Source organism: Sciurus vulgaris (genome assembly GCF_902686455.1).
Source record: "Sciurus vulgaris genome assembly, chromosome: 6".
Classification (NCBI taxonomy): Eukaryota; Metazoa; Chordata; class Mammalia; order Rodentia; family Sciuridae; genus Sciurus; species Sciurus vulgaris.
Window position 1 is genome coordinate 31,655,545 of NC_136466.1, and position 26,064 is coordinate 31,681,608.

The 26,064-nt window shown below is 43.6% G+C and overlaps 1 protein-coding gene across 1 annotated transcript in view; it reads right to left on the reverse strand.

Annotated features, from left to right (window-relative positions):
* Nucleotides 1-3,571: 3,571 nt before the first annotated feature.
* Nucleotides 3,572-26,064, reverse strand: part of FSTL4 (follistatin like 4) — a 399,917-nt gene continuing 377,424 nt past the window's right edge. The window contains exons 12-15 of the mRNA XM_079144143.1: nucleotides 24,741-24,890; nucleotides 18,113-18,220; nucleotides 11,614-11,723; nucleotides 3,572-9,501 (exon numbers count right to left, since the gene is read on the reverse strand). Of these exons, the coding sequence (XP_079000269.1) occupies nucleotides 8,799-9,501; nucleotides 11,614-11,723; nucleotides 18,113-18,220; nucleotides 24,741-24,890 (1,071 nt within the window). The 3' untranslated portion in view covers nucleotides 3,572-8,798. The remainder of the gene's footprint in view (nucleotides 9,502-11,613; nucleotides 11,724-18,112; nucleotides 18,221-24,740; nucleotides 24,891-26,064) is intronic.

Sequence of the window (26,064 nt, forward strand, 5' to 3'; positions counted from 1 at the left end):
CTCCCCTCAGAATGTCCTAATTTACCAAGACATGAGTCCTTGTTCTTGACCACCCCAAAGGCAGTAAGAGTGGACAGAAAATCATGCTGCCTGCTTTGCACCTATGCTACTCACGAGTAAGCTTCAACATCAAATTTCAATCACAAGGGATGCACACAGTTCATTGTAGGAATCTAGATGATATAATTAACTATGTAGAAGACCAGAAATTCTTATAATTCCAGAACTCAATGATGAATATTTTGGCCTATTTCTTCCTCTACTCTTCTTTTATAAAATGAGAATGTATGGCATGCATTTTTTTTTAAATATCCTGAAGCAATAGGAGTATGGTTACTGATTTGGATTGCCCTGGGCTTTCTAGAAAGCCTGATCAGTGTGTGCCCAGGGCATGGCTCCGTTTGGGATTCCCCAGAGTCTCTGTGGGTCAAGTTCTCCTCTTGAGTTCCATGAATGCTGAAAGTATCCCTGTTGTTGGTTTACTTGGGGGGATGTTCCTCCCAGTGCAGGCAGACCCTCAGTATTGTCACCTCCCATCCCTTCTTCCTTGGCTGCTCAAGACACTGCTTAATTCCACCAGTCATGATGACCCATAACTCCTTCCTGGTAATTAGATTTCAATTGAGCAGAAAACTCTGGTTAGAAGGGATGAACTCCAAACATGAGGATGGTGACCAGGGGCTTTAGAGAAGTGGCAGCCAAAGAATCATAAACTTAAATTTCTTTGTACAGAAGTTTACACATAAATATGATGCCCGTCTAGATATAAGGATAATATAAAGCACTATTTATTGCATAAATAACACTTGATTTTTAAACCATGCTACTCATTTTAGAGCCAGCCATAACCTGTCTTAGCTAACCAAGACTTGTGGCTCTGGGACCATCTGCTGGCCACCCTCCAATCTCTCTTCATGACCTGTTGGTCTTCTGAAGATTGAGGCATTTGGGTCCCTGCCCTTTGTTAGTCTTCTCTGTTCCCATGGCCTGAATACTCTCTTTAAGTTCCCTCCATCCAGTACAGACATCCTGCACTACCTACCTCAGACATACTCCATCCTTGTCTGGATATCCCTTCTTTCCCCAACTCCAGGCAGCCCTAGGACCTTCCTTCATACGGTTTGGAAACTGCTCTCCCATTTCCTGCCCCTTTAGCCCCTGATAAAAATACCTCTCTGGTCTTCAGAGTCCCAGGACTCAGTGCTCATGGGAAGAGATTCATGGCATGGCCATTCTGCCTCCCCAAGGAATACCTTTACGAGATGAACCTTTCTGGCTCTCTGAAGACAGTTGCCCTTGAGCAGAGTGACCCCAGGCTGTGGACTGCTGGGCACCTGAGCTTCCAGACGGAGACTAGTAGACTCATGTTTTTGGCAGCATCTCTTCTCCTTTTTCCTCTTAATCTGGACACCTTCAGTTCACTGGCTGGGAAGATGTGCCCCAGAGTCTAAAGGATGGCCTCTGCCTCTGTAACAAGATGGCTTCCACCCGCAGCTCTTTCAATCTCAGGACTTAGTGTGTTGAGCAGCTTCCCTCACAGCTGCTGTGCCCCTCATGCTCACCTTCTTGCTGTTTTCTCTTGTGCAAGTCTGTTGCTTTTGCTGCTCCTCTTGGCAGGCAGGCTGTCACCCACTCTGTCCTTCCTTTGGGCCTTCCCACTTGACTTCTCTCTCACCTCATCCAAAAAACCAATCATGATTTCCTGCATGTACCCTCTGTGAACCTGTGCTCCGGTAGTTCTTCTTGGCTCTCTTTGACTCCCGTGGACTATGGGCTCCATGTGGACTAGGCCTGGGTACTGATGATAGTCTTTGGAAAATGATGATTGAACAGGAGAGTAGATGTGCTTGCAAAGGTATTCTGGCTACAGGAGAATCAGTCCTTCTCTTAGAGAACTGGGCATGTGAGGACTGGACCCAAGAACTTTTATCTCTGTGGCATGCTTTTGCTAGGTCAGGAGAGAACAGTTAGGATGTCAGATTGCCCCCAACCTGTTGGGGAAGGTCCTGGGACAGGCTGCACCTTTACCACCCCATTCCCCCAAATGCCTACCCCTTACTTTCTGGAACCTGTGATAGATAGGAGATAACCAGAGTGTATGCAGGGATGAGCCTAACCTTGGGCAGGGCAGAGAGCAAAGGGGTGTCTGCTTTCTGCTTTATACCATGTTTTTGGGTGTGGATCAGATGCAGGGTTAAGCAGACAAAGGGAACTGCTGGACCTCCTTCTAATGTTAATGAGGCAGAGAGAGACACGTGGGGGCGTCTGTGAGGAAGTGGGGCTGCAGCAACTGAGGCTCAGACTTTGTCATGTGGGTATCTCAGCAGAGCCAAAGGTCGAGTGTGTGTGTCGACGTGTATGTGGACTTGGATTTGAAACTTGGTTCTGTTGTATGAGCCTTGGTCTTTTTCTGTAAACTGGGGATTTCAATGGCACCTACTTTGTTGGGTTATTGTAAGGTTTAAATCAAACATTTCTTAAGTGCATATTACGGGGCTGAGAGGGGGAGCAGTACTGTCACTGGGATGGTTCATTTTATGTGTCAACTTGGTGGGGCCACTGCTATAAAATGAATGTTTCCCCCAATTCATACATTGAAACCCAATCTCCAGTGTTATTTATTTACTTATTTTGGTACCAGGGATTGAACCCAGAGGCACTTAACCACTGAGCCACTTTCCTAGCCCTTTTTAGTTTTTATTTTGAGACAGGGTCTTGCTGTGTTGCTTAGAGCTTCACTAAGTTGCTGAGTCTGGCTTTGAACTTGTGTTCTTCCTGCCTAAGCCTCACAAGCCACTGGAATTACAGGTGTGCATCACCACGCTCAGCCCAATGTGATGATATTTAGACATGGAGCTTTTGTGGAAGGTGATCAGACCACCTACACTTATGATTGCAATGGACAGGAAGTGGTCTGCCTAAATCAGTTCTTGCTTTAACAACTGTGACAGACTGGTGCCAGAAAAAGGTAACTTTTCTTAAGTTTTATTGTAAAATTCTCAGAAAAAGAGCATTTACAATGACAATACTTTATGATAATCTGTGAATCATCTTTTTATCAAGTGGTACTGCAAATACATCATGTGTTCAATACCGTGTCATACGTCAAAGTAAACACAAACTTATTTCAAATGCCACATACTGTTACTGTGTTGGTACAAATTTCTACTAAAGTTGATGTATTAAAAATAATTTATATATATTTTATAAATAAGGAAAAATTCACATGTATAATAATTACAGGAGGCCTTTTGAGAAATAGTGGTGATTACAGAAAATATATTTTGGAGTCTACACAACTGCTCAAAATAATGTAACCTGCCTTGACGTAAGAGATCTGAAAGTTTTCTGAGGTGGGGAAGGATGAGAATCTTAATGGGACAAATGGTGTGTGTAGCTTCACATCTTGAGGGTCATTCAGTGACGTGAGAGCATGAAATGGTGTGTATGACCACTCCAGCAAAACTCCATGCCCAGTTCTGCTTTTGATCATCTCACATGGCCTTCAGAGAGCACAGGCAGCAGCAGAAAGGTAGGAAGCGATGGGGCCCGGGGCAGGGTGCGAGAGTGGGTGGCCAACTCCAGAAGCCAGCAGGTGGTGTGAAAGGGCAGGGACCAGGGTCTCCGCCCCCCATTGAATGCTGTGGGTCTGGGGCAGGCTGCAGGCCTGTTTCCCTTGCCTCTCAGAAGTAGCTGAAGTAGCAAGGAACTGGCAGCTCTTCCACCTCTGGCAGACGCCATGCTGGGCAGTGGATGTAGGTCTAGAGTTAGGACATTTTTTTTTTTTTTTTTCATTTTGGAGTGCTTGGGCCTCACAATGCTATTTGTCCTTTCTCTGATCTTGAAGGGAGTACCTCCAAAGGGCAGCGTTTTCTGATCCTGTCATGGTGACGGGTGGAGAGTAGTACCACGTATTACCAAGCTTGGTGCAGGGGCCAGTCCGTAGTTATTGCTTTGTGGAGTGTAGGCTGAGTTCTCCAGAGTCCTCGATGGCAGGACCTAAACTCTCTAGGGCCACATGGAAAAGGGATGGTTCTCATATCCATCAAGGTGAGCTTGCAAAGAAGGGTGTGTGAATTGTGACTTTATGTGAAAATACAAAAACATGCAAAATACTCTGGTGCTGGCTAAGGAAGCCTTGCTATGAATTTTGGAAGCTAATCTCCACTCTCTCATTTTCCATAATTTCACACATTGTATTTGGTTAAATTAGTCTTCCCCACTGGCTGCCCACAGCTCTAAAGGAGGATATAGAGGCATCAGACAATGCTTTCTCTTCGCCCCAGCGTGTGCTAGGTGGCTGATGTCTAAAACCTGCAGGCCCAGATAATATGCTCAAATCCTCAAGTACTTATAGTTAATCTGGTGTAGACAAAAGCAGGAAGTGAGTTGAATTCCATCAGCTACTGGCGTCTTTTAGTCACACACTGAGGATAGGCACTGTATTTTTCCCCCTTTGAATATTTTAAGTATCTTTGTTTTATAATCTCTATGATTCTGGAGAGAAACCAAGGCAGTTAGTAACTTTCTTGATCAAAACTGCTTTGTCTACCTGCCAATCTGATGGCAAATCATAGCATCTGGTCTTTGAGTGACTTCTCACTTGAACTCCAAAGCATCATGGGTAAAGGTCACTGGAGGGGCTGGGGTGGGAGTAAAGGTCAGTTGCTCCTTGAATGGTGGGAGCTATTGTGAATTAGCTCATGAACAGGGGGCCCAAGTTGCAGAAAAGGAACGGGAAAGAAAAAGAATGAATTGGGGGTGCCGGAAGTTTGGGGAACTTGGGCCCCCTAAAAGATAAGGTTTGGATGAGATATTGTGGTCTTTTTCTGCAGGACAATATCCTACTTCCTGATAGTTTGGAGTGACTTTTCTCTTGTCTTGAGTCCAGATCCTTCATGCAGGGTTCTTCTCTGTGAGCTAGGGTTTAGGGTATGATTCTGGGCAGCAAAGGGCTGCGTTCCAGTGGGGTCTGATTGCTGTTGGACTGGGATTGATGTTCCTGGGTGGAGTAGGCTAGCCAAGGATGTCCATGTCAGCCCTGTAGTCATCTTACGTCACTGGCCTCCTGGCATGGGGCAGCATTCTGGTGGTGCTGGGTGCAGGGGAGGAGAATGTGAGGTAGATTGGTGGATGCATAGGAGGGAGGGGGAAGCAGGATCAACTCTCCTGGAGGCTTGCTTCCGAAAAGGAGGGTTAGAGTGAGTTATGGGGTTTTGCTAGTAAAAATGGTTCAGCATTTGTGGTATTTGAATGAAACACATTGTGAACAATGAATTGACTACACTTTTAAGCCCCTTGTAGAAAAATATATCCAGAATGAATCTATTTCACATCTCAGTTCTGAAATCTCCTTTAGTTCACAGGTTATTGGTCAACAGAAAACAAGATGTGTCTGTACAAAGCCAACTCCAGGTTGCTTTTCTAAATGAAGACTCAGCAGTTACAGTGCTCCACGGCAGCAGGACATTCTTGGCTTTAACTGGGTTGTAAGCCATCTTCCAGGGCATCTACTTGGACCTGGGAGCCCTTTTCTGCACACATGAGCAGGGCTATGGGGAGAAGTTTGAGTTGGGGTGGGATATGCAGAGATTGAGCTTCCGTCTCTAATGATGCTATCTCTGGGTCAAAGTACCTGGAGCTTGATATTTGTAGTTGTCTCCAGTCAAGAACTTACAGGGCTCTTCCAACTTCTTTCTGGGTCTTGGGGGAAGTAGCAGGACACTTGCATGACTTGGGGACTGAAGAAATCTCTCTGGGCCAGACCCAGGTAGAGCTGGCTAGGTCAGTGTTGCTGAAGCTGGGTTGTTGGCCTTGGCCACATTGGGGGTGGCCCACTCTTAGGTTTGCCTGTGCAAAGGATTCATGGGAAAGTCTTTCTTTCTACCATGCATTTTGGAGGTGGTTGGGTGGGTTTTTTGGATCTGGAACTTTCACTTGGGCAGAAGGAGAACAAGGGCCTCCCTTTCAAAGCTTCATGTCACCACAAGTTCACGTTATTTGAGTTTATTATTCTGGTGGTGGTGGGGAGAACTGTCAAATTTATGTGAAATTAATTGTATTTCAAAATTACTGATGGAGTTTATGTAGATAGCATCTTCTGATGATTCTTTTGGTAAATCAATCCTTCTTTCGTGAGGCAAACTATTAGTTGTTAATCTTTTTGCTTATCAGATCATTTGCTGGCTTTGTTTCAGGAGGCCCACCTGTCATGTTGGTACCTTCTGTGCCAATGGGTTTGAAACTGCTCCTGAGCTGCTTCTGTGACTGAAGTGCATGAGGGAAGACAGGCAGGTTTGGCCTGTTATCCTCCTGCTTCCCACCTGAGCAGATCTATTGATTTCAGTGCTGCAAAGACATTTGTCTTCTTGCCTTTGTGACTTTGCCTCCTGGGACTGGGCTGCTGAAGCTCCGTTCTGGGTTTCAGGCCTGTGAGTTCTTGCTCTGATTCAACTGTGTTCTGCGTGCTGGTCATCTCCAGTAGCTTCACTGTAAGGACAGTGGAAGGCAGGTGTGCCTTCCAGGGACATCCAGAGACAGAGGAATAGTGACAAAGGAATGGATGGACAGAAGTCAATTCTGGCACTCCCAACTTACCAGGCCAGTTTGGATTAGATTGCTCTTTTACTTAGGAATCCTGTGACCCAGAGAGGCTGATGTTCTGGCCTGGTACTTGGGAGTTCTTTTCTTCCTTTGAGCTCAGAGACTCTTCGGCCAGGGCTGATGCTATTTTACTAAAAGGCAAAGTTCATGTACACTGGAGAATTTCAGAGATACACATGGGAATTTAAGAGTAATTCTATCAAGATATTGAGGCAGGAACAAAACAACGACAGGGTGAGGTTACCATCTATCCCAGCTACTGTGAAACTCAACATTAGACTTTGGAGGTCAGTTTCCACCACCTAGTCTTACATGTCTTACCTTAAAAAACATCTAAAACATGAACATACATGTACATGTAGGCACACTCCTGGGAGTTGTGGTCGACAGGTGTTTGGTGGACCAAGAGATTGGAGATGCAGGAGAGAAGGGGCTGGTGTCAGAAAATTGGGGAGAGCCAGGTGGGCTGGGCAATCAGAAGGGAGTGAAAGGAGCTGGGAGTATGATATTTTCAAAATCATGGCTATGCTGGCAGGTGAAGGTGGCTAAAATAGCTGAGGTGTCTGTGACAGGCCACCTCTCCCAACCCATGGGGCTTATAGAATGATCGAGCCAGAAAGCATGTATAGTTTTTAACCATTGACATGGGAGAGAGAGGGACAGGGTTTTAAAATTATTATTATTGTTTTTTGTCATATTGGAGGTAGAACCCAGGGTCTCACGTTGCCTGCCATGCAAGTGCCCTGACACTGGTAAAATTTTGTTTTGAAACAGGCTCTCCCTATGTTACCCAGTCTTGAGATACTCCTTCCTCAGCCTTACGAGAGTTGCTGAAATGACAGTTGCTGAGATGACTGCGCCCAGCTGGGAAATCGGTATTTTGAGAAGCTAAGGGAGATTGTTTCCTGCTGAGTGTCTCTGACACAGGTGGTCTCCCCAAAGATGGTTGGGCCCTCTTCTTTGCTGCCCACCTGATTGCCTACATAGGCTGAGACTTTTGGGAAAAACATGGTGGTGTCTGCCTGCAGCCTTCAGATTCTGAGTTTTGGAGTGTGTAGATTGTGACATGTGTATAAAACACTTCCTGAATATAGTCCTCTGTGCAGTGCTGACTCGGGCTGGGGTTCCAGAGCTGAGTGTCTGAGTCTTGGGCAGAAAAAAAACCTGTCCATTGGGAACCTGGAGGGACAGCCCTCATGTCCTCGGGGCTTCTGCATTGGGCCTGGAGGCTGGGTACACCTTGCCAGGTAAGCCTAGTCTGCCTGGAATCTGGGGTACCAGGCCTGGCCAGTGAAATGTCTCCCTTTGGTGGTGAAAAGCAGTTAAGCAGGGCTTTTCCTGGTCTCCTGGGTTCCCAACACAGGACTGAGTCTTTACCAACCTGATGGCCTGATCTGCACTTGGGGCAGGAGGAGTGGCAATGGCATAGTGAGCCATTATATTTGGATGACTGTTGTTCTTCTGGCTGTGGAATGTTCAGGAGTGACCCCTAGGGACATGGCCTAAGGCAGGGAAGGATATAGCTGGACCTCAAAGAGCATCTTTCTGCTTACTAGCATTTGAGATTATAAAAAATTATTTTTTTAATCAAAAATTTCCAAAATAAAGAGAGTGATTTCCCCATCCCCCAAGGTGTAATAAGTCTCATTGGCTCTCCCTCAGGCTTACGCCAAGTCAGATGGAAAGGAAAGCAAGAAGCAGCTGTGAAGGAGAAAGCGAGGTCCCAAGCAAGGACAGATGGCCTTGAACTCTGGGAGGGAGAGTCCCTGCTCCTGCTCAGCCCTGCTTCCAGGCCACTCGGTTCAGGGCAAAAATCTGGCTGGGGCTGGCGGGACAGGATGATGACTATGTGAAGGCAACTGACAGAAGTGTCAGCCTGGAAAGTAGGATCTCTTGGTTCCACAGCATCCCCAGGTGACGCGGCGTGCAGCCTGGTACAGAAATGATTCCTTTACACAGCAGCATGTGTTCTCGTTGCGGCTCGAGGCGTAAATCATACTTCCTAATGAAAAAACCCCAATCTTGGTAGCAGCGCATACTTTATACTAGGAAACTTGCAAGGAGACCAGTGTTGAACCACAAAGCGGATACGGGATTTTGCTTTTGTCTGTGAAAATGTACAGCGCGCCTGCTTGGGGCTGTGGTGTCAGGACTAGGTGGTGCCCCTGGGGCCCAGGGCTCTGAGCTGGGCTCCTTCATACCTCACCCACCCACACCACTGTGGCTCCTCGCTTGATGCCCGACACCTCACACCGCAGTGTGTTTTGTCTTCCGTTGATCAGGAACAGTGACTCTTGGGATGGTGTGAGGAGGTACTGTCCAAACAACCCGCTGTCCCTCAGGACTCTGCGGGGTCTTCCCCAGGGCCAGACTGGCCCTGTGGGTGGTTCCTTTAAGTTCTTCAGCATGCCCATCTTCCCTGTGGACAGTTCCAGGAACAGCAGGTCGGGCTGTGTCTCCAGGGTGGCATAGATGTCATACTGATTACCTTCGGTGAAGGAGTGCTGGAACACCAAGTCTGAGATGCCCGGGTTTATTTTCAGATCATACCGGGTCTGGATCTCTCCCCTCATTGTGACCTCCTGCACGTGCAACCTAGGGCTATTGGCAGAGGTGCTGACAATGAAGCGCCCATCCGGAGACACATGGGGGGTGCCTGTTACGCCACTGTTGGGACCCAGCACAGAGTCTGTGACACTGTCAATGAGCAGCTGCGGGGCGGTGGAGGTGGGGGTGTCCCGTTGGCATTGGACGAAGAAGTAGCCGCCGAGGTGGGTGTGTGCCATGGCCTGGGGCACACAGCCGTGGCTCTGCAGGCTGATGGTCTTGAGGGGCATCAGTGTCTCTAGGTCTACTTTGTGAACTGCAGGGTCAGATTTGTTGAAGATGAAGCCAAACCTGGGAGGGAAAAACTGAGGTCAGTCAGTGGGAGGCCTCTTTGAGGAGCAGGGGCTCTGGCATTTGTGTGAAATGATTGCACCCCACCCGTTTCCCTTTATCACAATCCTTCAGTGATCTCATAGCCTATTACCAAGCTGTGGCATTCTGTAGGGCTTCATAAGTAAATTTTCTATGATCTCAAGCCAAATGCAGTTGAGTTACAAATGTTCCTGGACTTTAAGCTCTAGCAACATGCACTCATCTTCAGACATGGTTTTTAATGAGGGTGAAAGGCCTTCAGTGGCTTCTCCCTTTTGGATGCCCTTGAATCTGATCCCCCAAGGCCTGTGCCTCCAGGGTGATCATGGACCAAAAAGAGATGCCTGCCCTGAGGACAAGATCAGAGAACCCACATCTCAGCTGTTTTCTGCACTAAATGGTGAGTCAGAGTGGGAGGATAAAAATGCAGCTACACAGGTACAGATTTCCCACCAGTGCCCTGGGCCCTGGACAGTCTCTCCTCTGGCCCTGATGATGCAGGAAAGAAAAGCATTGGGCAATGGGGCCAAGGACAGTAGTCACCTTTCGGGCAAGATGACCTGGTACCACTGGACTGCCCCACACAGCTCGCCTGAGCCTCCGTGACTATACAAAAGGCAGTTTCTTTCTAGGACTGTTGAGATGATCCAACATAAGAGGGAACTTTACCGTCAATATGTACAACTACAATGCACCAATAAAAAATGTGGAAAAAAAGAAAGGGCACTTCAGTGGAGAGACTCAAACAAGGGGCAATTTCTTACATCTGGACTTTCTGAAAATCCTCTTTGGAGGTTGGTTGTAAGTAAGCAAGCATTTGACTCCAGGTGGGACTTCCCTTTGACCTGGAGAGGCTGTGCTCACAAAGGTTTTTTGGTGCTGGGTACACCTAAAGGAATAGGAAAAAAAAAAATCTCTTCCATAATTTTCTCTTGAAAAACTATCTCAGAGTGGAGAAATGCTCCCTCCAGGCATGTCTTTAAAGCATCTATAAAGAGCCAGAGCATGAAAAGAGCAGGCAATAACGCTCTTAGAAGCAACTTGAACACAAAAACTAGGTAGGAGCTACAGAGCCTAGCTGAATTCAGCTCCTTTGTGGGGAGTCTCACCAATTAATGCAGCTTCAAAGGCTCTTCCCAAGGTTTACTCTGTAGGGAGGGGACTCATAAAGTGGCTGTGTTCCTCCTTGGGGTCCCCTGCATCAGCTGGCAAAAATGAACCATTCTCCCTGGAGAACAGTGCTTGAAGTCACAGTCCAGAAAGGCATAAACAGCCTTGAGTCTCCATACTCAGAGGGCAGGCTGGGTCTTCTGGAGGGGGAGCTTTATAGAAAACTTCAGGGCCTCTCTGAAATTAATATGGAAGGCGAATGGCCAGGTTTATTTCTATGTGGTGCTGAGGATGGAACCTAGGGCCTCACATGTGCTAGGCAAGTATTCTACCACTGAGCCACAATCCCAGCCCCATGACTATTATTATATTATTAGTTTGAATGGTGGCAAAAACATTGGCAATCAGGAAGCCTTGTCTCTTTGTGGGTTTCTGCACAGATGTCCCGGGGGCTCCTAGAGGAACCATGGCTGTGGTTTGCTGGGAATGAGGCCTAATGGGGCATTGAAAGGAGACTTGGCTTTGCATTTAGTCTTATTCTGCCAATTCCTGACTCTAGGACCTTGGCCATTGTCTTTGCATCTCTGACCCTCAGTATCCTCACCTGTAAAACAGGAGTCAAGACCACCTCTACTAGATTTTTGGGTCTAGAAGGAGAGGTTGCTCAACTAATCGCTGTTGTTTCTTCCTCTGTTCTTACCTTGAAGGTGAGACTTCCTGATGTCACTGGTCTCCTGAAGGTATTAGGAGCTAGGCACCCTCCTTAACTATATCAGAGTGTCTAAGCAATAAGGACTAAGTTCTTTGTCAGAAGTGTGTTCCTTTCTATCCCTTCCTAATAAATCCGAAGTCAGTTCAGGGGAGAAGAAGGAGAGGGAAAGAGGAGAGGGGAGAGGAGAGGTGAGGAGAGAGGGAGAACAGGTGCCACTCTGGGCAAGGGTGGAGCATGGAGCCCTTGGAGGCATTGCAAGCCAGGTTTACCTGATGTGGTTGATGATGAGGTTTGTTGGAGGAATGAAGAAATCATCCACTCCTGCAAAGGTTGTTCGGATGAGGTGTTGGCCCTGGCCAGCACTGGCTTCTGTGATCACCTACAACACAGAGCAGGGTCCTGGTGAGGGCCCATCCAGGCAGGGGACTGGAAGCCTGGAGACACCTGTGTGCTCAGTTGTGGCCCCCAGCAGAGGGGCTGCTTGGGAGAGACATGGTGGATAAGTCTCAGGGAAGAGACTGGAGCAAACTGGGAACTGCTCAGGAATGCAGCAGCTGGACACCCATTTTTCCTGGGAGAGGAAGTGATGAGACAGGAGGGAAGGTCCCGGTCATTCTCTCCTTCGCGACTCAGCTTGCCAGCAGTGCCCTGTGTCAGCCATCACAATGGCAGGGTAAGGACCTGAGGGATGGTATTGGGGTTTCTGAGCAAGGTCCCTGGAACTAAAACATCATTCTGTTCAGAGACAACCTCCTTTCCCACCAGGGATTCCCACCTTCTCAATCTGCAGGTCACCCTAGGAAAAGAGGGGAAAGACCTTTTATAATGAAAATATTAAGTGGTGGAATTGTTTACTGGGAATTTATCTTCCTTCAATGCCAGGTTCCACATCCAGTTTATTGGGAATCTGTGGTTTCCTGTTCCCAGAGACATTCTTTGAGAGTTGTGAGTCCTGAATTTATTTGAGAAAGCAGGGATTCCCTGCAGGGATGCCATTCAGAGATGCTGTTCTTGCCAGTTAGATGTCTTACAATTAGGATGCTGGGGAGGTGCTGGTTTTACAGCACCTTGGACTTGCTGTGAAAAGTAAAGAATTAGGCCCTGTGCTTTGTGCAAATTGGTAGTGACAAAACATGGCTGCATCTGTTTTGGATGTACTGCTTTCTCCCCTATGGATTTGGCAGGACACAATGAGAACCATTCTCTGGTGTGTCCCTGTTGTGTCTATGTCTGGGGAAGGACATGCTGGCAGCTCAGGGCAGAGCCCCATGGCATGCAATAGAATGAGGTCCCTGCGTGAAGCCCTTGTGACTGGGCTGAGCCCGAGTTAGGTGGCCTGTGTCCCTCTACTTTTTGTGCATATGCACTGGCCTTCAAGTTCCAGGCCATTGCCCAGTAGGAGGCAGACTTGTAGCCATGTGAGGGGGTTTAACGTTCTTAAGGACAAGTCAGTAGGAGGCAGAACAGGAGGCAGATCCTAGCAAGGATATTTTGGCCAGTATGTAGAAAGAAGGATCCAGATTTCTGAGGCCAGAGGCTGGGCCTATAGGGTGAGGGCAGCCTCTGGTGGGGGCTTCTGATTCACGCAACTTGGAGCTCTTGATGCTTTTGCCTTTTGAATGGGCCTGCCTTCTGGCTCTCACATCCACGAAAACACAAACAGCACCTGGCCTTCCCCCTCAGGCAGGCTTGAGATTTGAGACTTTTCACCAGGCTTCCCTCTGGGGGTCAGCAGGCTGACTGTTGGAGAGCGAGGGATGCTCACTGTGATTTCTCATCTTGGGGCTGTTCTAAAGTGGCACTGGGTTCTTTTTCCTTTTTAAAAAATGGTCAAATGATACTTTCATGGCAAGTCCACGGGAGAAAATCTCATAGAACTGGGCATTAAGAAAATATCAGCATGAGGAAACTGGATCTCAGAGCGTCTAGGGGAAAATGCCAGAGGATTCTAAGGCAGCATGCAATCACTGCTTGATATCAGGCCTGTCATTTTAGCTTATAATAGAGATGGAAAATTACAGGCTGCCATCGGTCAGTGTCATTCACGCTTCACCACTCTGACACCCTATATTCTGAGGTTACTTCATCAAAACGCAGTGCCATGGGCCATTGAACTGATGTGGGCATGTCAGCCTTGTTTCTCGGAGTCATGAATTCCTTCTTGGCCTGGTCTTGTGTCCTGGCACTTGGGTGGGCCCACAGGTGCCCTTAAGCTGTCTCTCTGGGCTGGGCTCAGGAGATATAAACATATGGCTGAATATTAGGAGATCTCAGTTGGTGGTAAGGGTAGGGACAAGAAGTCGGGCATCTCCCTCAGATAGATGGACAAAGCTGGTTGGGAAGTAATATCTAGAGTGGCAGGGGAACCAGGTATCCACTGGGACAGGCAAACAGGTAGCTAAAAGCTGGGCCTAGGCTTTTAGCTTTTAGAGAGTGCTGGGCAGAGTCCAAGGAGATACCAACGTTCAAAAACTAGTTGCTGGGGAGGCCTCAGTGAATGATCTCATTTATAGATACACCTTCACGTCATGACAGCAAGATTTGTTTAACAAATCCCTTCACGTAGGGTATTTAGAAAGAATATTAGGATATTTTAATGTTTTGCCAATATAAATAATGCAGCTACATCTTTGTCCACACTCATGATTATAATTTTGAATATATTCTGAAAAGTCAAGGTAGTGGATCTCATTTGACAATTGCTGTGTCAGTTGACATTTCCAGGAGCAATTTTTGCAAGTACTGATTTCCTCAGCCCTAACCCACCCTAACTATTTCTTTCTTTCTTTCTTTTTCTTTTCTTTTCTTTTTTTTTTTTTTTTGTGATAATGTATTTCCTGGACTGATGGTGATCAACTCTGTCTGATTCCTCATATTAATTAAGATGCTTTTAGTGTTTTGCCATTTTTGGCAAAAATTTGCTATTGGTTTTTGGGAAACAGGCTTTACCATATTTAAGGAACTTTCTTCTATTCCTGATTTTAGGCCTTTTATTAAGATTTTCTAGTATATTTGATTAAATGCCTTTCTAGTATTTACTGAAAACAGCCAACCCTTTTTTCATTTAAACTTGTTGGTATTATGAATAACTTCATGACATCCCAGCAACGTGTTCCTGGCTTGAGTGTTCAGATACATTGCTGGACTCTAAGATTGTTTTTAGAATTTTGCTTCTGTATTCATAGGTGAGATTAATCTATAGTTTTTAAAATATTACTTTGTATCTGTTTTTATAGTTACAATTACATTGACTATTTAAAACAAAGTAAGGGGCTATACACCTCTTGCTTGCATGGTTTGGGATAGTTCAAATAATATTAAAATTATCTATATTTTGAAGCCTTGATAAAATTCAGCTCTATCTATTTCTATAGTAGATCTTTAATCTTAAAAAAACCCTTCTATGGCAAATTGTTCTATTTCAAGTTTCCTTTTTCTAAAGTTAGGTATTGTTCTTTTCTTTTGCATTTCATAAATAATCATCTATTTCTTTTAGGTCTTAAAATCTACCACTCCAGGGTTGCAAGGTCGTATTTAATTTTATCTATCTTCATCCTCTTGTATCTGCAGGGATATTCCCTTTCTTATTCTTTATTTTGTCTATTTTTGTTCTCTCTCTTCTACATCAGGGTAGGGAAGGATTATTCTTTTTTTGCTTTCTATTAAATTTGGTTCTTATTAATTCCTTCTTAACACTTTGTTCTTTTCCCAATTTCTTAACACAAAAACTTCCTTGGCAGGCTTCCTTTGTAAATATTCCTCATGTATAGCTTTCTCTGTATCCTATTGGTTTTGATGTGAAGTAGCTTTTTCTTTCCCCCTAAAATTGCTTTTGATTCAATACCTATCTGGGAATGTTCTCTTACTAGGTTATCTTTTAACTATTTCAAATTATCAATACTATAGCCTATATCATATCTAATTTTACAAACATTTTGAGGTTTCCTTATGATTAGTGATAGGCCTTTGTATATGTAGATGTGAAAAATTCTATTTGACAGAAGAAAGATTGTCTATATTTATTAAACAGCTCATTTTAATTAATTTTTTTATGCCAGTCTTTTGTCTCCTTGCTACGTATGATTTAAGTCCATTTTAAATCCAACTGTTAGGTCACCCTTGTTTTATGTAGTTAGTTATGTTTGACGCCTCGGCAGTCAATGTCTTTCCTACTGTTCAGAGCTTTTGACTTTGAAGTCACCTCATCTGATGTTCCTGTTCCCTCTCCCAGAATCCCTTTACTCACCTCTTATCATTATTCTTACCTCTTTAAATTCAACCTTTTTATTATCACTTCATTTTATTGCATTTCATATAAACAATGTATTGCCAATTGTCTTTCTTTTTTAAGCCCAATTGGATCATCTCTGCTTTTAATAAGAGAATTCAGCTGATCACATTTGGAGTAAGAGATATTCATTCCTCAGTGTTTTCGGTATCCTTTCTTATTCCAACAAAAGGAGATATTTGAGTATTTTTACTTTCCTTCTGCTTCTTCTCCCTCCTTTTATTTTTTACTGAAATAACTTCTCACCTTTAGTTATAGCCTGCTGTCAAGTGTTCCTCATGCAGTGTCCCTCCCACTTCAAGTGGTCTTTCTTATCACATATACCTTTCAGCCCTCTTGCTTTTAAATCTTTCTCTTTGGTCCATTAACACTTTCTTTCCTGTCTCGCTTTCCTTCTGATTTGGTTCATCTGATGTTTATCTAGTATCTTTCTCAGATGAGGATGTATGCTCCCAGAGTGTTTGTATACTGCTTATATCATTTATTTATTTTTTTGTCTTGACAGGTAAATTATGTCTTAGCTGGAAAAGGACCCTTGGATTTCAGTCTCCCTCTACATAGTGTATAGATGTGACTCGATGGGTGTCCATCTCCTGTTGCAAGTGAGAAGTTAAATGCCAATCTGCTTGTTTTGTCTTTTATAGGTAATTTGCTCTTTCTGTCCAGAAAGATCTTCCCTTGTAGATTTTCTGTTTATTCTTGGAGTTCCAGAATTTTACTTTAAAAAGGGCAGAGATGTCATTTCTTGTCAATTTAGACTGGAACTTGTAGATCTCTTTCAATTTACACGGTTAACATTCCAAATTTACTTAATGTTTGATTCCATTTCAACTGTGACCTTTGTCTAAACTTCTGTGGTCCTTGCTTCACATCTCAATCTCTTCATGTGTTTGCTCTGTGATTTCAGAAAGATTTCTCTTTCAGCCTACTTTTTTTGGTCTTGGTAGAAACCCTTGAATTTTCTAATTCACTGCTGTAGTTTTAAATTAGGAAAAATTTTTGTTCATTTTTTAGTTAAAAAACCAAAACAAAACCTTTTCTGGTGGTGCATCCCTTGAATTTACTTAGGCTCTTTCTTAGCTTTATTTATTTTTTTGCGGTGCTGGGGATTGAACCCAGGGCCTTGGCTTACGAGGCAAGCACTTTACCAACTGAGCTATCTCCCAGCCCCTTTAGCTTTATTTTGTAGATCCCATTGGCTGTTCTATTTCTCTGGGTTTATGCTCTGTTCTGAGTGACCTTTATTCTGGCTCCTAGGTTCTCAGATGATGATGATGATGATGATGATGACGATGATGATTTTGTCAGCTCACTGTGACCCAGGACTGGTTGGTGGTGTCTCTTGAGTACCAGTAGTCTCAGTTTACAGGAAGTGAAATAGAATCTGCACCTGGTCCAGCAGAGCACCAGGAGGTTGGTTGGTGGTTGAGGCAGGTGGTCAGTCCCTGAGCAGGAGCTTCTCCAGACTCTGGCCTTCCCAGTCTCTCACCAGTCTTGAAAGGAGGGCAGAACCCTCTCCATTTGTAACTTTTCTCAATCAGGGTTCTGAGGGAAAAACCCTGATGGCCCGAATCACCCATTTTGTGTAATAAATTAATTCCTCTCCTGACTTTCAGAACATCCCTCTGCACCATCTTGGGGAAAATGGAGCAAACAGGCATTCAACTCACTTTTTGTAAGGCTCACTCCTGTCCTGGATCCCTGGTGAGAAAGGCTAGGTCAGGCACACTCAACACAGGATTGGATGACTCTCCCTGGCTGGCAGAGTGAGGAATCCTACAGATCTCCGGAGCTCAGCCCCTTCCCAGGAGGCAGTAAGTACAGTGTAGGGGCTGGTGGTGTGGGCTTCAAAGTCACAGGCAAACTACTAGCTCTCAGCACATTGTGCTTTTGTCTGTGGATATACTTGCTTTATCCTGCTCCTTTTCCTTTTTTATTGTGGCTTCTTCTTTCCACATCTCCACCATGACAAGATGAAGTACAAGACTCACCAGAAGCTGACCAGTTGTGGCTGCCTGATCTTGGGTGGGACCATAAGCCAGAATAAACCTCTTCTTTATAAATTATTCAGCCTTGGGTATTTTGTTAGAGTAACAGAAAATGGATTCAGACAGCTAGCATCTACTACTTGCTTTCACATTATCTTCCAGTCTACCTAGCACAAGGTGAAGAAAGACCTGTCTCCTTCAGCAGGACTTCATCCTGGTGATCTTGGGAGTTACTGGCTCAGGAGAGGCAGGTACTATGGGGCTGGTGGGGACCAGATTCTCATGATATCAGAACCTTATTATCATCATGGCCTAAGATAACTTGTTAATTGAGGGAGGCATTACCCTGTGACTTTTTCCTACTTTCTCCTTGAGGTTTCATGGAAATATTTTGGATAAATGTGAATCTACACCTAGGAAAGTAGGAGAAATTATCATATAGGGGGACAGTCCTTTTATAGGATGGGCAGCAGCTTCATGCACTCAACATACCTGGAGGCTTGGTTGGGACTTGTGCCTGTCCCCCCAGCTCAGGACCCACACTTGGTCATGTGACTTGTCATAGGACAGCTTAGCTGGCAGAGGATCCACACCTATGGACTTGAAAAAAGACAGTGAAAAGTTGGTCATCGTTGTGGTGGAGGCTGATGCGATGGTCATTTCTGGGTTTTTCGTACGTGGACCTCACTCCCAGGAGAGTGGAAGTCCGGTCCTATAGCATTGTCAATGACCCTGTTTGGGAACCCTGGGCAGAAACTTCTTGGGCTTTGTCCTCCCAGATATAAATTAGTTATTAATTATCTCTTTTATGAACTTTTTCTTCATGTTTTACTTAGAGGAACCTAGACCAACGTGGCAAAAGCCTAAACTCAGAGGCTTTATTTTTTCCCACTCAGGAACCAGCTGCAGGACTTTCCTTTTACTGGAAAGGAGAAGGACTCTCCTTCCTGGAAGCTTTCTGGGCCTCTTGGACCCTCAAAGGACCCTCCTTCCCTGGCTGCTGGGTGCCCTGAATTTTAGTGAGTTGGTCCTTCCCCCTGGGTCATCAGAGGTGGACTTTGAGATCATCCCTCTTATCTTTGTTTCATTCTGTGAAGTCTCTTTCTTCCACATCCTTTAGAAGCCTCTGGAACTTAGACTGTGGCATCAGGCAGACTCACACTCTTTTTTTTTTTTTTTTTGATCTGCAGTATCTAAAACTGCTTTCTGCAGAGGACAAAGCCTCTCCCGGGGTCCTGTTACATGAAGGCTATTTTCAACTTCTTATAATGTAGTTTTATAAGTTCAAAACCCTTGTTGTGTAATGCTCATGCCATTAGACTATAACCCCCAGCTTTTCTTGTCATTGGCCAACATCTAGTTACATTTTGCTCACTAAAGATGTAGACACCAGGTTCACTGTCTTTTTTTCTACCACACACTTGGTCACCAAGTTTGATGCCTTCAAATCCACATGGTTGATTCATCCAAAGCCTGGAATTCTTACTTCCTTTTTGGTCTTCACAATCGTTACCTCTACCCCAACTCAGCCTCAATAAGTTGTACCCTAATATCATTTCCAAAATTTCAGTTTCAGCCAACCATATTCTAGCCTTTCTGACTGGCCAGTGACTTGAATCTCTGTCCATACTGGCCATACTGGCCAACAGCTTCTCTAAAGAATTGTCTGTGGAGTCCCTGTTTTCACTTCGCCTTAACTCTCATTTCCACTAAGTTTCTGTCTGTTCTGGACCTTCACATCAAGTTCTGATGTCACCTTGTGATCCTCCTGACATTTCAGCAAGACCTCACGTGGTTAATGAGTCCCTTCTAGAAACATTTTCTTCATTTGTCCTCCCACCCCCCTGGCTCCTCCACTCCGATCTGATGTCTAAGTGTTGGCATTACCTACCTCTTCATCTTTCACCTACTTGACTCCTTCTACATCCTTCCACTGGTGTTGGCTTCTAAAATCCTCCACACTCACCTGTTGACCTGAACCTCATATACACAGAACTGAAATGTTTCTTCCCTTCCCTTATCATCACCTTCAAGTCTCAAGGCGAGGGTGATTTTATTTTCCCAACTTCACACATCCCAGGGCCTTTGTAACCTCCAGTGAGCCTTCCTTGTTCCCATTATCTGCCAACTTCCTACTTCCCTGACACCACTTTTCTCCTCCACCCAGAGCTTCCTAACCTGTCCTAATGATATCACCTGAACACTATTTTTTATTGTCTTTTATTTTTAAAAAACCCTTCTTGACTGAACATTCTCCTCCAGATATCCCATTTATCTGTCCTCTTCACAGCAAAATTACCCTTCAATTTGGATGGGAGCTATTATCTCTCCTTTCTGCTTAAGCTTCTCCCATCAGATTTCATGTTCTGAGGTATGGAGGAGACTGAAAAGCTAAGCCAGAAACCTCTTAAAACCAGAGCGGAATTTCCTATAGTCTAATGGGTGGAGAGCAAAAATATGGCAGGGAAGAAGTCCTGGTGAGAAAAGCCAGGCTCTCACTTAAAAGCCCCAAGACTGGGGGTGAATCAGAGATAAACAGTCTTCAGAAACTTTAAAATGGTTGGTTCTGTATGCTCCCTGACTACTGGAGTAGGTAACCATTTTTAGGTAGATGATAACTATTTAAAGTCACTACAATTTTTTATATAGACTGGCTTCAAAAAGAGCTCTAGGTATTCCAGGAGGCAGATGATATGACTTAAAACAAGAAGAAGGCAATGGAAACAGACCCATGGGTGAGCCACAGAAAGTTAATAATTAAGAATTTATATCTAATAGGGGATTTAGTAGAAATTTTAGAAGAGAAAAATTAAATACCTGAAAAAACTTAATAAATAGGTTTTGTTAAACCCACCAGATGTAACAAAAGACAGGATTAGCGAATTAAGAAGTTGATGGAACACATCCAAATTGAAGGAGATGTGGGGCACAATGGAAAGGTTTAACCTTTAAAAAAATTTAAAGCAGAATTCCTGATGAAGAAGAAGAAGAAGGAGAAGAAGAAGAAAGAGAGAAAAATAGAGAAATATATATATATATAGAGAGAGAGAATGAGGCAGCAGAACATGAAGAAATAATTGATGAGAATTTTCCCATTTGATGAAAGATATCTACACATTCAAGAACCTCTGCAACCTAAATCAGAATAAATACAAAGAACACCTTGCCCAGGCACATCATAGTTAAACTGCTAAAGACCAAAGAGAAAATCTGAAAAGCAGAGAGACACAAAACATTACCTTCAAAAGGATTCTACATCATGTTAATCAGAAGAATGAGAAATTATACTCCATTATATATGATGGATCAAAGTATATTCTACTGTCATGTATAACTAATTAAAACAAATAAAAATATTAAAAACAGAACACTGATAAGACTGACAGTTAACCTATGGAAACAATGGCATATATGGAATGACTCTCAAAATGCTAAAAGAAAATAATTGCCAATCTAAAATTTTGTACCTGATAAAAATATTTTTCAGCAACATAATAGGTGTTTTCAAGTAAGAACTGTGAGAATTTGTTACCAGCAGACACTAAAAGAACTATTAAAGATGATTCTACATAGAAACGTGGATTTCAGGAATAAAGAACAATGGAAAGATATATCTATGGATAGACATAAATTATTGCTTGGTAAAATAATCATCACATTTTGTTGGGTTAAGTTACATGTAGAATTAAGATTCATTACTGCAGTAATACAGGAGGATGACTAAAAGAGTTAAAGTATTCTAATATTCTTGGGGAAATGAAGTAATAATTTCTATGCAACTATACTGATGTGTGTTATAATTTCTGTGGTGTTAATAACAACATGAGTGCATCTTCAACAATCTAATACAGAAAAATATATAATTAAAATGTTTGACAAATCCAAAAAACAAAACAAAACAAAAAAGAAGAAAGCAATGTAAATAAGAAGGTAAAATGAAAAAATAATATGGTAAATATAACTCAACTATAAAATTAATTACATTAAATATTAAAGGATTGAATACTCCAAGTAAAAGACTAATATTTTTAAACTAGAGAAAACTCAGAATTTAGCTCCATATTACTCTATGAAAGAAAACCTAAAATATGAAGACATAGAAGGGTTGAAATTTAAAGTATGGAAAAATTACAAGACCACTAATGAAAATAAACCTGATTTAGCTATACTAGTTTTAGGCAAAAATACACCTTCAGACAAGTAGCATTAGCAGATATAAAGAGGGCTATTTTCCTAAGAATAAAGATATCTTTCCCCCAAGAAAGATATTACAATTTAAAAGCGAAATTGGGTAGAACTTTGAGAAACAGATAAATCTACAATCACAGTGGAAGGTTTTAACACACCTCTGAGCAGCTGACAGACTAAGCAAACAAACAAAAAAAATCAATAGGGATAAGGAGATCTGAACGATAGAATAAATCAGCTTGACATAATGACTTGTATAGAATACCGTACCTAACAATATCTGAATAGACGTTCTCAAAGTGCACGAGGAACATTTACCAAACTTGACCAAAATCTTAGTTATAAAACAAGCCTTTAAACTTCAAAGTATTGAAATTATTTATAGTAGGCGCTCTGGCCTGGGGAATCAATTACCAAAAAATAGGTAGAAAGCTTCCTGTTGCATTTGCCAGTAGAAACCACACACCTGGTTATATACAACTTTCTTCATGCAATGAACTTGTACGAGGGCAGCTGAGCATTGCTGGAGAGAGACAACTCTGCTGACTGATCTCACTTTAAATTTACACCCACAGTCCCTAAGTGGGTTCTCACGATTGCCCAGGAGTCCTATCACCTGGATGATTCAATCTCACATTCAGATTTTCTCTCTTTTTCCTCAGACCTCAATCCCTGATGATACTTTTCTATCGTACTTCACTGAAAATAAAAGCAACCAGAAGAAAGTTCATCTAACTACCACCCACTATACCACCAATTTGCACCTGTGCCTGAATATTTTCTATTTCCTCCTGTTCTAAGGAAAGAATGTTCTTTAGCTAGGGCTATAGCATCTCCACTTGTGTACCTTGAATTCCACTGAATGCTGTGATGTCACCTACTTTAAATAAGTTCTTTGGACTTCCCCTTCCAGCTGCCTCATTTGCCTACTTTTACAACAAAACTCCTCTACACAGCTGGTTACATTCCCACGTCTCCACTTCCCTCTCACTGTAACCTGAACCCACTCCAGCAAGCCCACATTCACGAGTGTGCTCCACGACTCTGTGGAATCAAATCCAATGGCAGGTTCACAGTCTTCATAACACACAAAGCTCCCGGTAGCAAGTGTCACTGTTGACCACTATTCACTGAAAAATTCTCTGCTTTTGGCTGTTGGAATGTCAACCTCTTCTAATTTTTTTTCCTACCTTTTTAAAAAAAATTTTTTTAGATGTTGATAGGCCTTTATTTTTATTCATTTATTTATATGCAGTGCTGAGAAATGAATCCAGGGCCTCACACATGGTAGGCAAGTGCTCTACCACTGAACCACAACCCCAGCCCCTTTTCCTACCTTTAAGGTTACTCTTTCTTGGACTCCTTTGTTGACTTCTTCCTCCTTCCTGATCTTTAAATGTTGCAGTGCTTTAGGCCCTTGACTTTTATCTGTATTACCCTGATAATTTAATCTAGTTCTCTTGATTTGATCAGCCCATTAGGTGATGATTTCCAGCCTGATCCCTGCCTTGACTCCAGACCTGCTTGCCCAACAACTTTCCTGACATCTCTACTTACATATTTAGTAGGATTTCAAATGTAATTTCCCCCCAATCCACTCCGTGCTTGGCTCCCTGCCTTTCTCAATGTCATTTCTACCATAGTGTTTAGTTTCATATCACTGCAGAAACAGATTATCCCCAATTTGGATGCTTGAAACAACACAGATTTATTCTTTTACAGTTCTGGAGATCACAAAGTCAAAGTCAGTTTCACTGGGATAATACCAATAGGTTGGCAGTGCCATGCTCCTCCTACAGGCTCCAAGGGAGAATGTTTCTTTGCTTTTTCTAGTCTCTAGAACTGCAGTCCTTACATCCTTTCATGCTTCCAATCATCAAATTTCTCTTTGCCTCCCTTTTAAAAAAAAAAAATTTAGTCATAGGTGGACATGATACCTTTATTTTATTTATTTATGTGTTGCTGAGGATTGAACTCAGGCCACAACCCCAGCCTCATCTGCCTCCCTTTTATAAGGACATTTCTTATTGTATTTAGGACCCACCTAGATAACCCAAGGATAATTTCCTGATCTGAAAATCCTTAATCACACCTACAAAGTCCATTTTGCTATACAAGGTGACATTCACAGGTTCCAGGGATTAGGATTAGACATTTTGGGGACAATTATTCAGCTTATCACATGTTGTGAATGGCATCACCTTTATTTGCTGAAGTAAACAAACACCTTGATTCCTTTTTCTCTTGAACCTTACATTTAACCCATCAGAAAGTCTTCCAGGCTTCATATTTAAAATATACCAAGAACCTGATCATTTCTCACAGCTCCACTGCTGTCCTCTTCTCTTCTGGATTAGGTTCCATCATATCTCTACTCTTCCTGTCTATTCCTAAAAGAGCAGATGTATTGACTCTAAAAGTGTAAGCCAGATGATGTCACTCATCTGATCACCTTTCAGTGGGTTTCTGTCTGACCATGGATTTTATTTTGGGATTTAACTGGCCTCTGCTTACCTCTGACCTCACTGTCCTACTCTTGCCCTCCGTCCTATACGGTGCTCCCAGTCTGTGTCCCGAATGGCATTCAGTTCTCAGATTCCATTCACCTCCAGAGAGAGGGCCCACTTCAAAGTCTTATAGTTCCTTTGTCACATTTTTACCTTTTTTTTTTTTTTTTACCATAGCTTCCTGAAATTCTGAATTATGGTCTGCCTCCCAAAGTTCTGGCTCATTCATGGCCATCTCTTGAGCATCTAGAACAGTGCTTGGCACATAGTAGACAATGACCACTTAGTGAATAGCTGCACATGAATTTTTCCCCTTCAAGCTGAGCACCTCTCCCAGGAGCTGGGGAATGTGCAGAAAGAAAGAAGAATGCGATAGACTGTGCTCCAGGATTTGGAGTCTTTCTCGTTCCTTCCAAGAGGTGTACCTGTAGGATTTTCTGGGCTTGAACGTCGACAACGAGGACTCTGTTCAGTGCTGGCTGGGCCACATAGATGTACCGATTCCTGACGTTGACTGCAGATGCCCACTGGCATGGCTGGGTGGCACCTCCTTCCCCTTGGGGACAGATTTCTTCCTGTGAAGGAGAGAGGCTGCTATGTATCTCTTACTCTCTTCTGATCCTTCTCTGTCCCTTTCTTCCCTCTCTTGGAAACCCTGGGACCAACAGAACATGGCACCCAATCCTCCCACATCATCAATTTCTTACCCAACGTTCCCCCTCCCACCTCTTTAGAGGCTGTAAACTCCTTTGTGCCCTTTCAGTCAGCAGCTTCCTGGTTCATATTCTTCCACTCTGGTGTGCTACCTTCTCCCTCTCCTCATCTTTGTTATTGGAAATATCTCTAATGGCCAAAGATTTGCAAGAGTCGCCCACACTCTTTTTCTACTTTGTCATTACTCACAAGTTCCTTAATGCTTTGGCTGTAGTCCCCACCACAAAGCTTTGTCCTCACCAAGGTCAATATTGACTCCTTGGTCATTAAACTTCACCATCTTTTATTTGCACTTGGGCCATCATCTGACAGTACTGACTGTTGCTTGGTTTCCTTCCTCCATCCACTCCCAGTGGCTGGTCCTTCTGTGTTGTTGGCTTTTGCCCAGTTTGCTGATCTATGTCTGAATACCCTGGGATTCACATCGAGTTCTTTTTTTCTTTAAAACCCACTCCCTCATTGACATCATGGAAACCTATGAGTGTAATGCTTACAATTCCCAAATTTCCATTTTCATTTGGGTCCCTTCCCTCAACTCCACACTTAGATAGCCAAATGCCTTGCCCTGTTTGGTTGTTTAATGTACATATCAAAAATAAACTATCATTTTTAGCTCCCAATCCTGCTCATTCCACTCAAAAACTGGCAGCTCCAATGCATTCTTAGACCAAAATCTGTGGGGCCATCCTTGACTCCTCTTTTCTCCTGCCCACAGTTCCCATCCAAGGCATCACAAATCCTTTCAGTTTTACCTTCAAAATATGTCCACAATTATGCTCTTTCTTACCACTTCCACCTTTATCACTCTGGCTCAAGTCACATTCTTTGGCACCCAGGTAACTGCAATAGCATCCAGACTGTGCTCCTTGGTTCCACCCCAACCTTCCCCAACCTGTTCACCAGGCAACCACAGACAGGGATCATTGTAAAATGGAAGCCAAATCATGTGACTCTTCCTGACCTCTCCCACCCCAATAACTTTCTTTCTTGCTCAGAGTGAAATCTGGACTCTTCTGGTTCCTGCTTCTCTCTCTC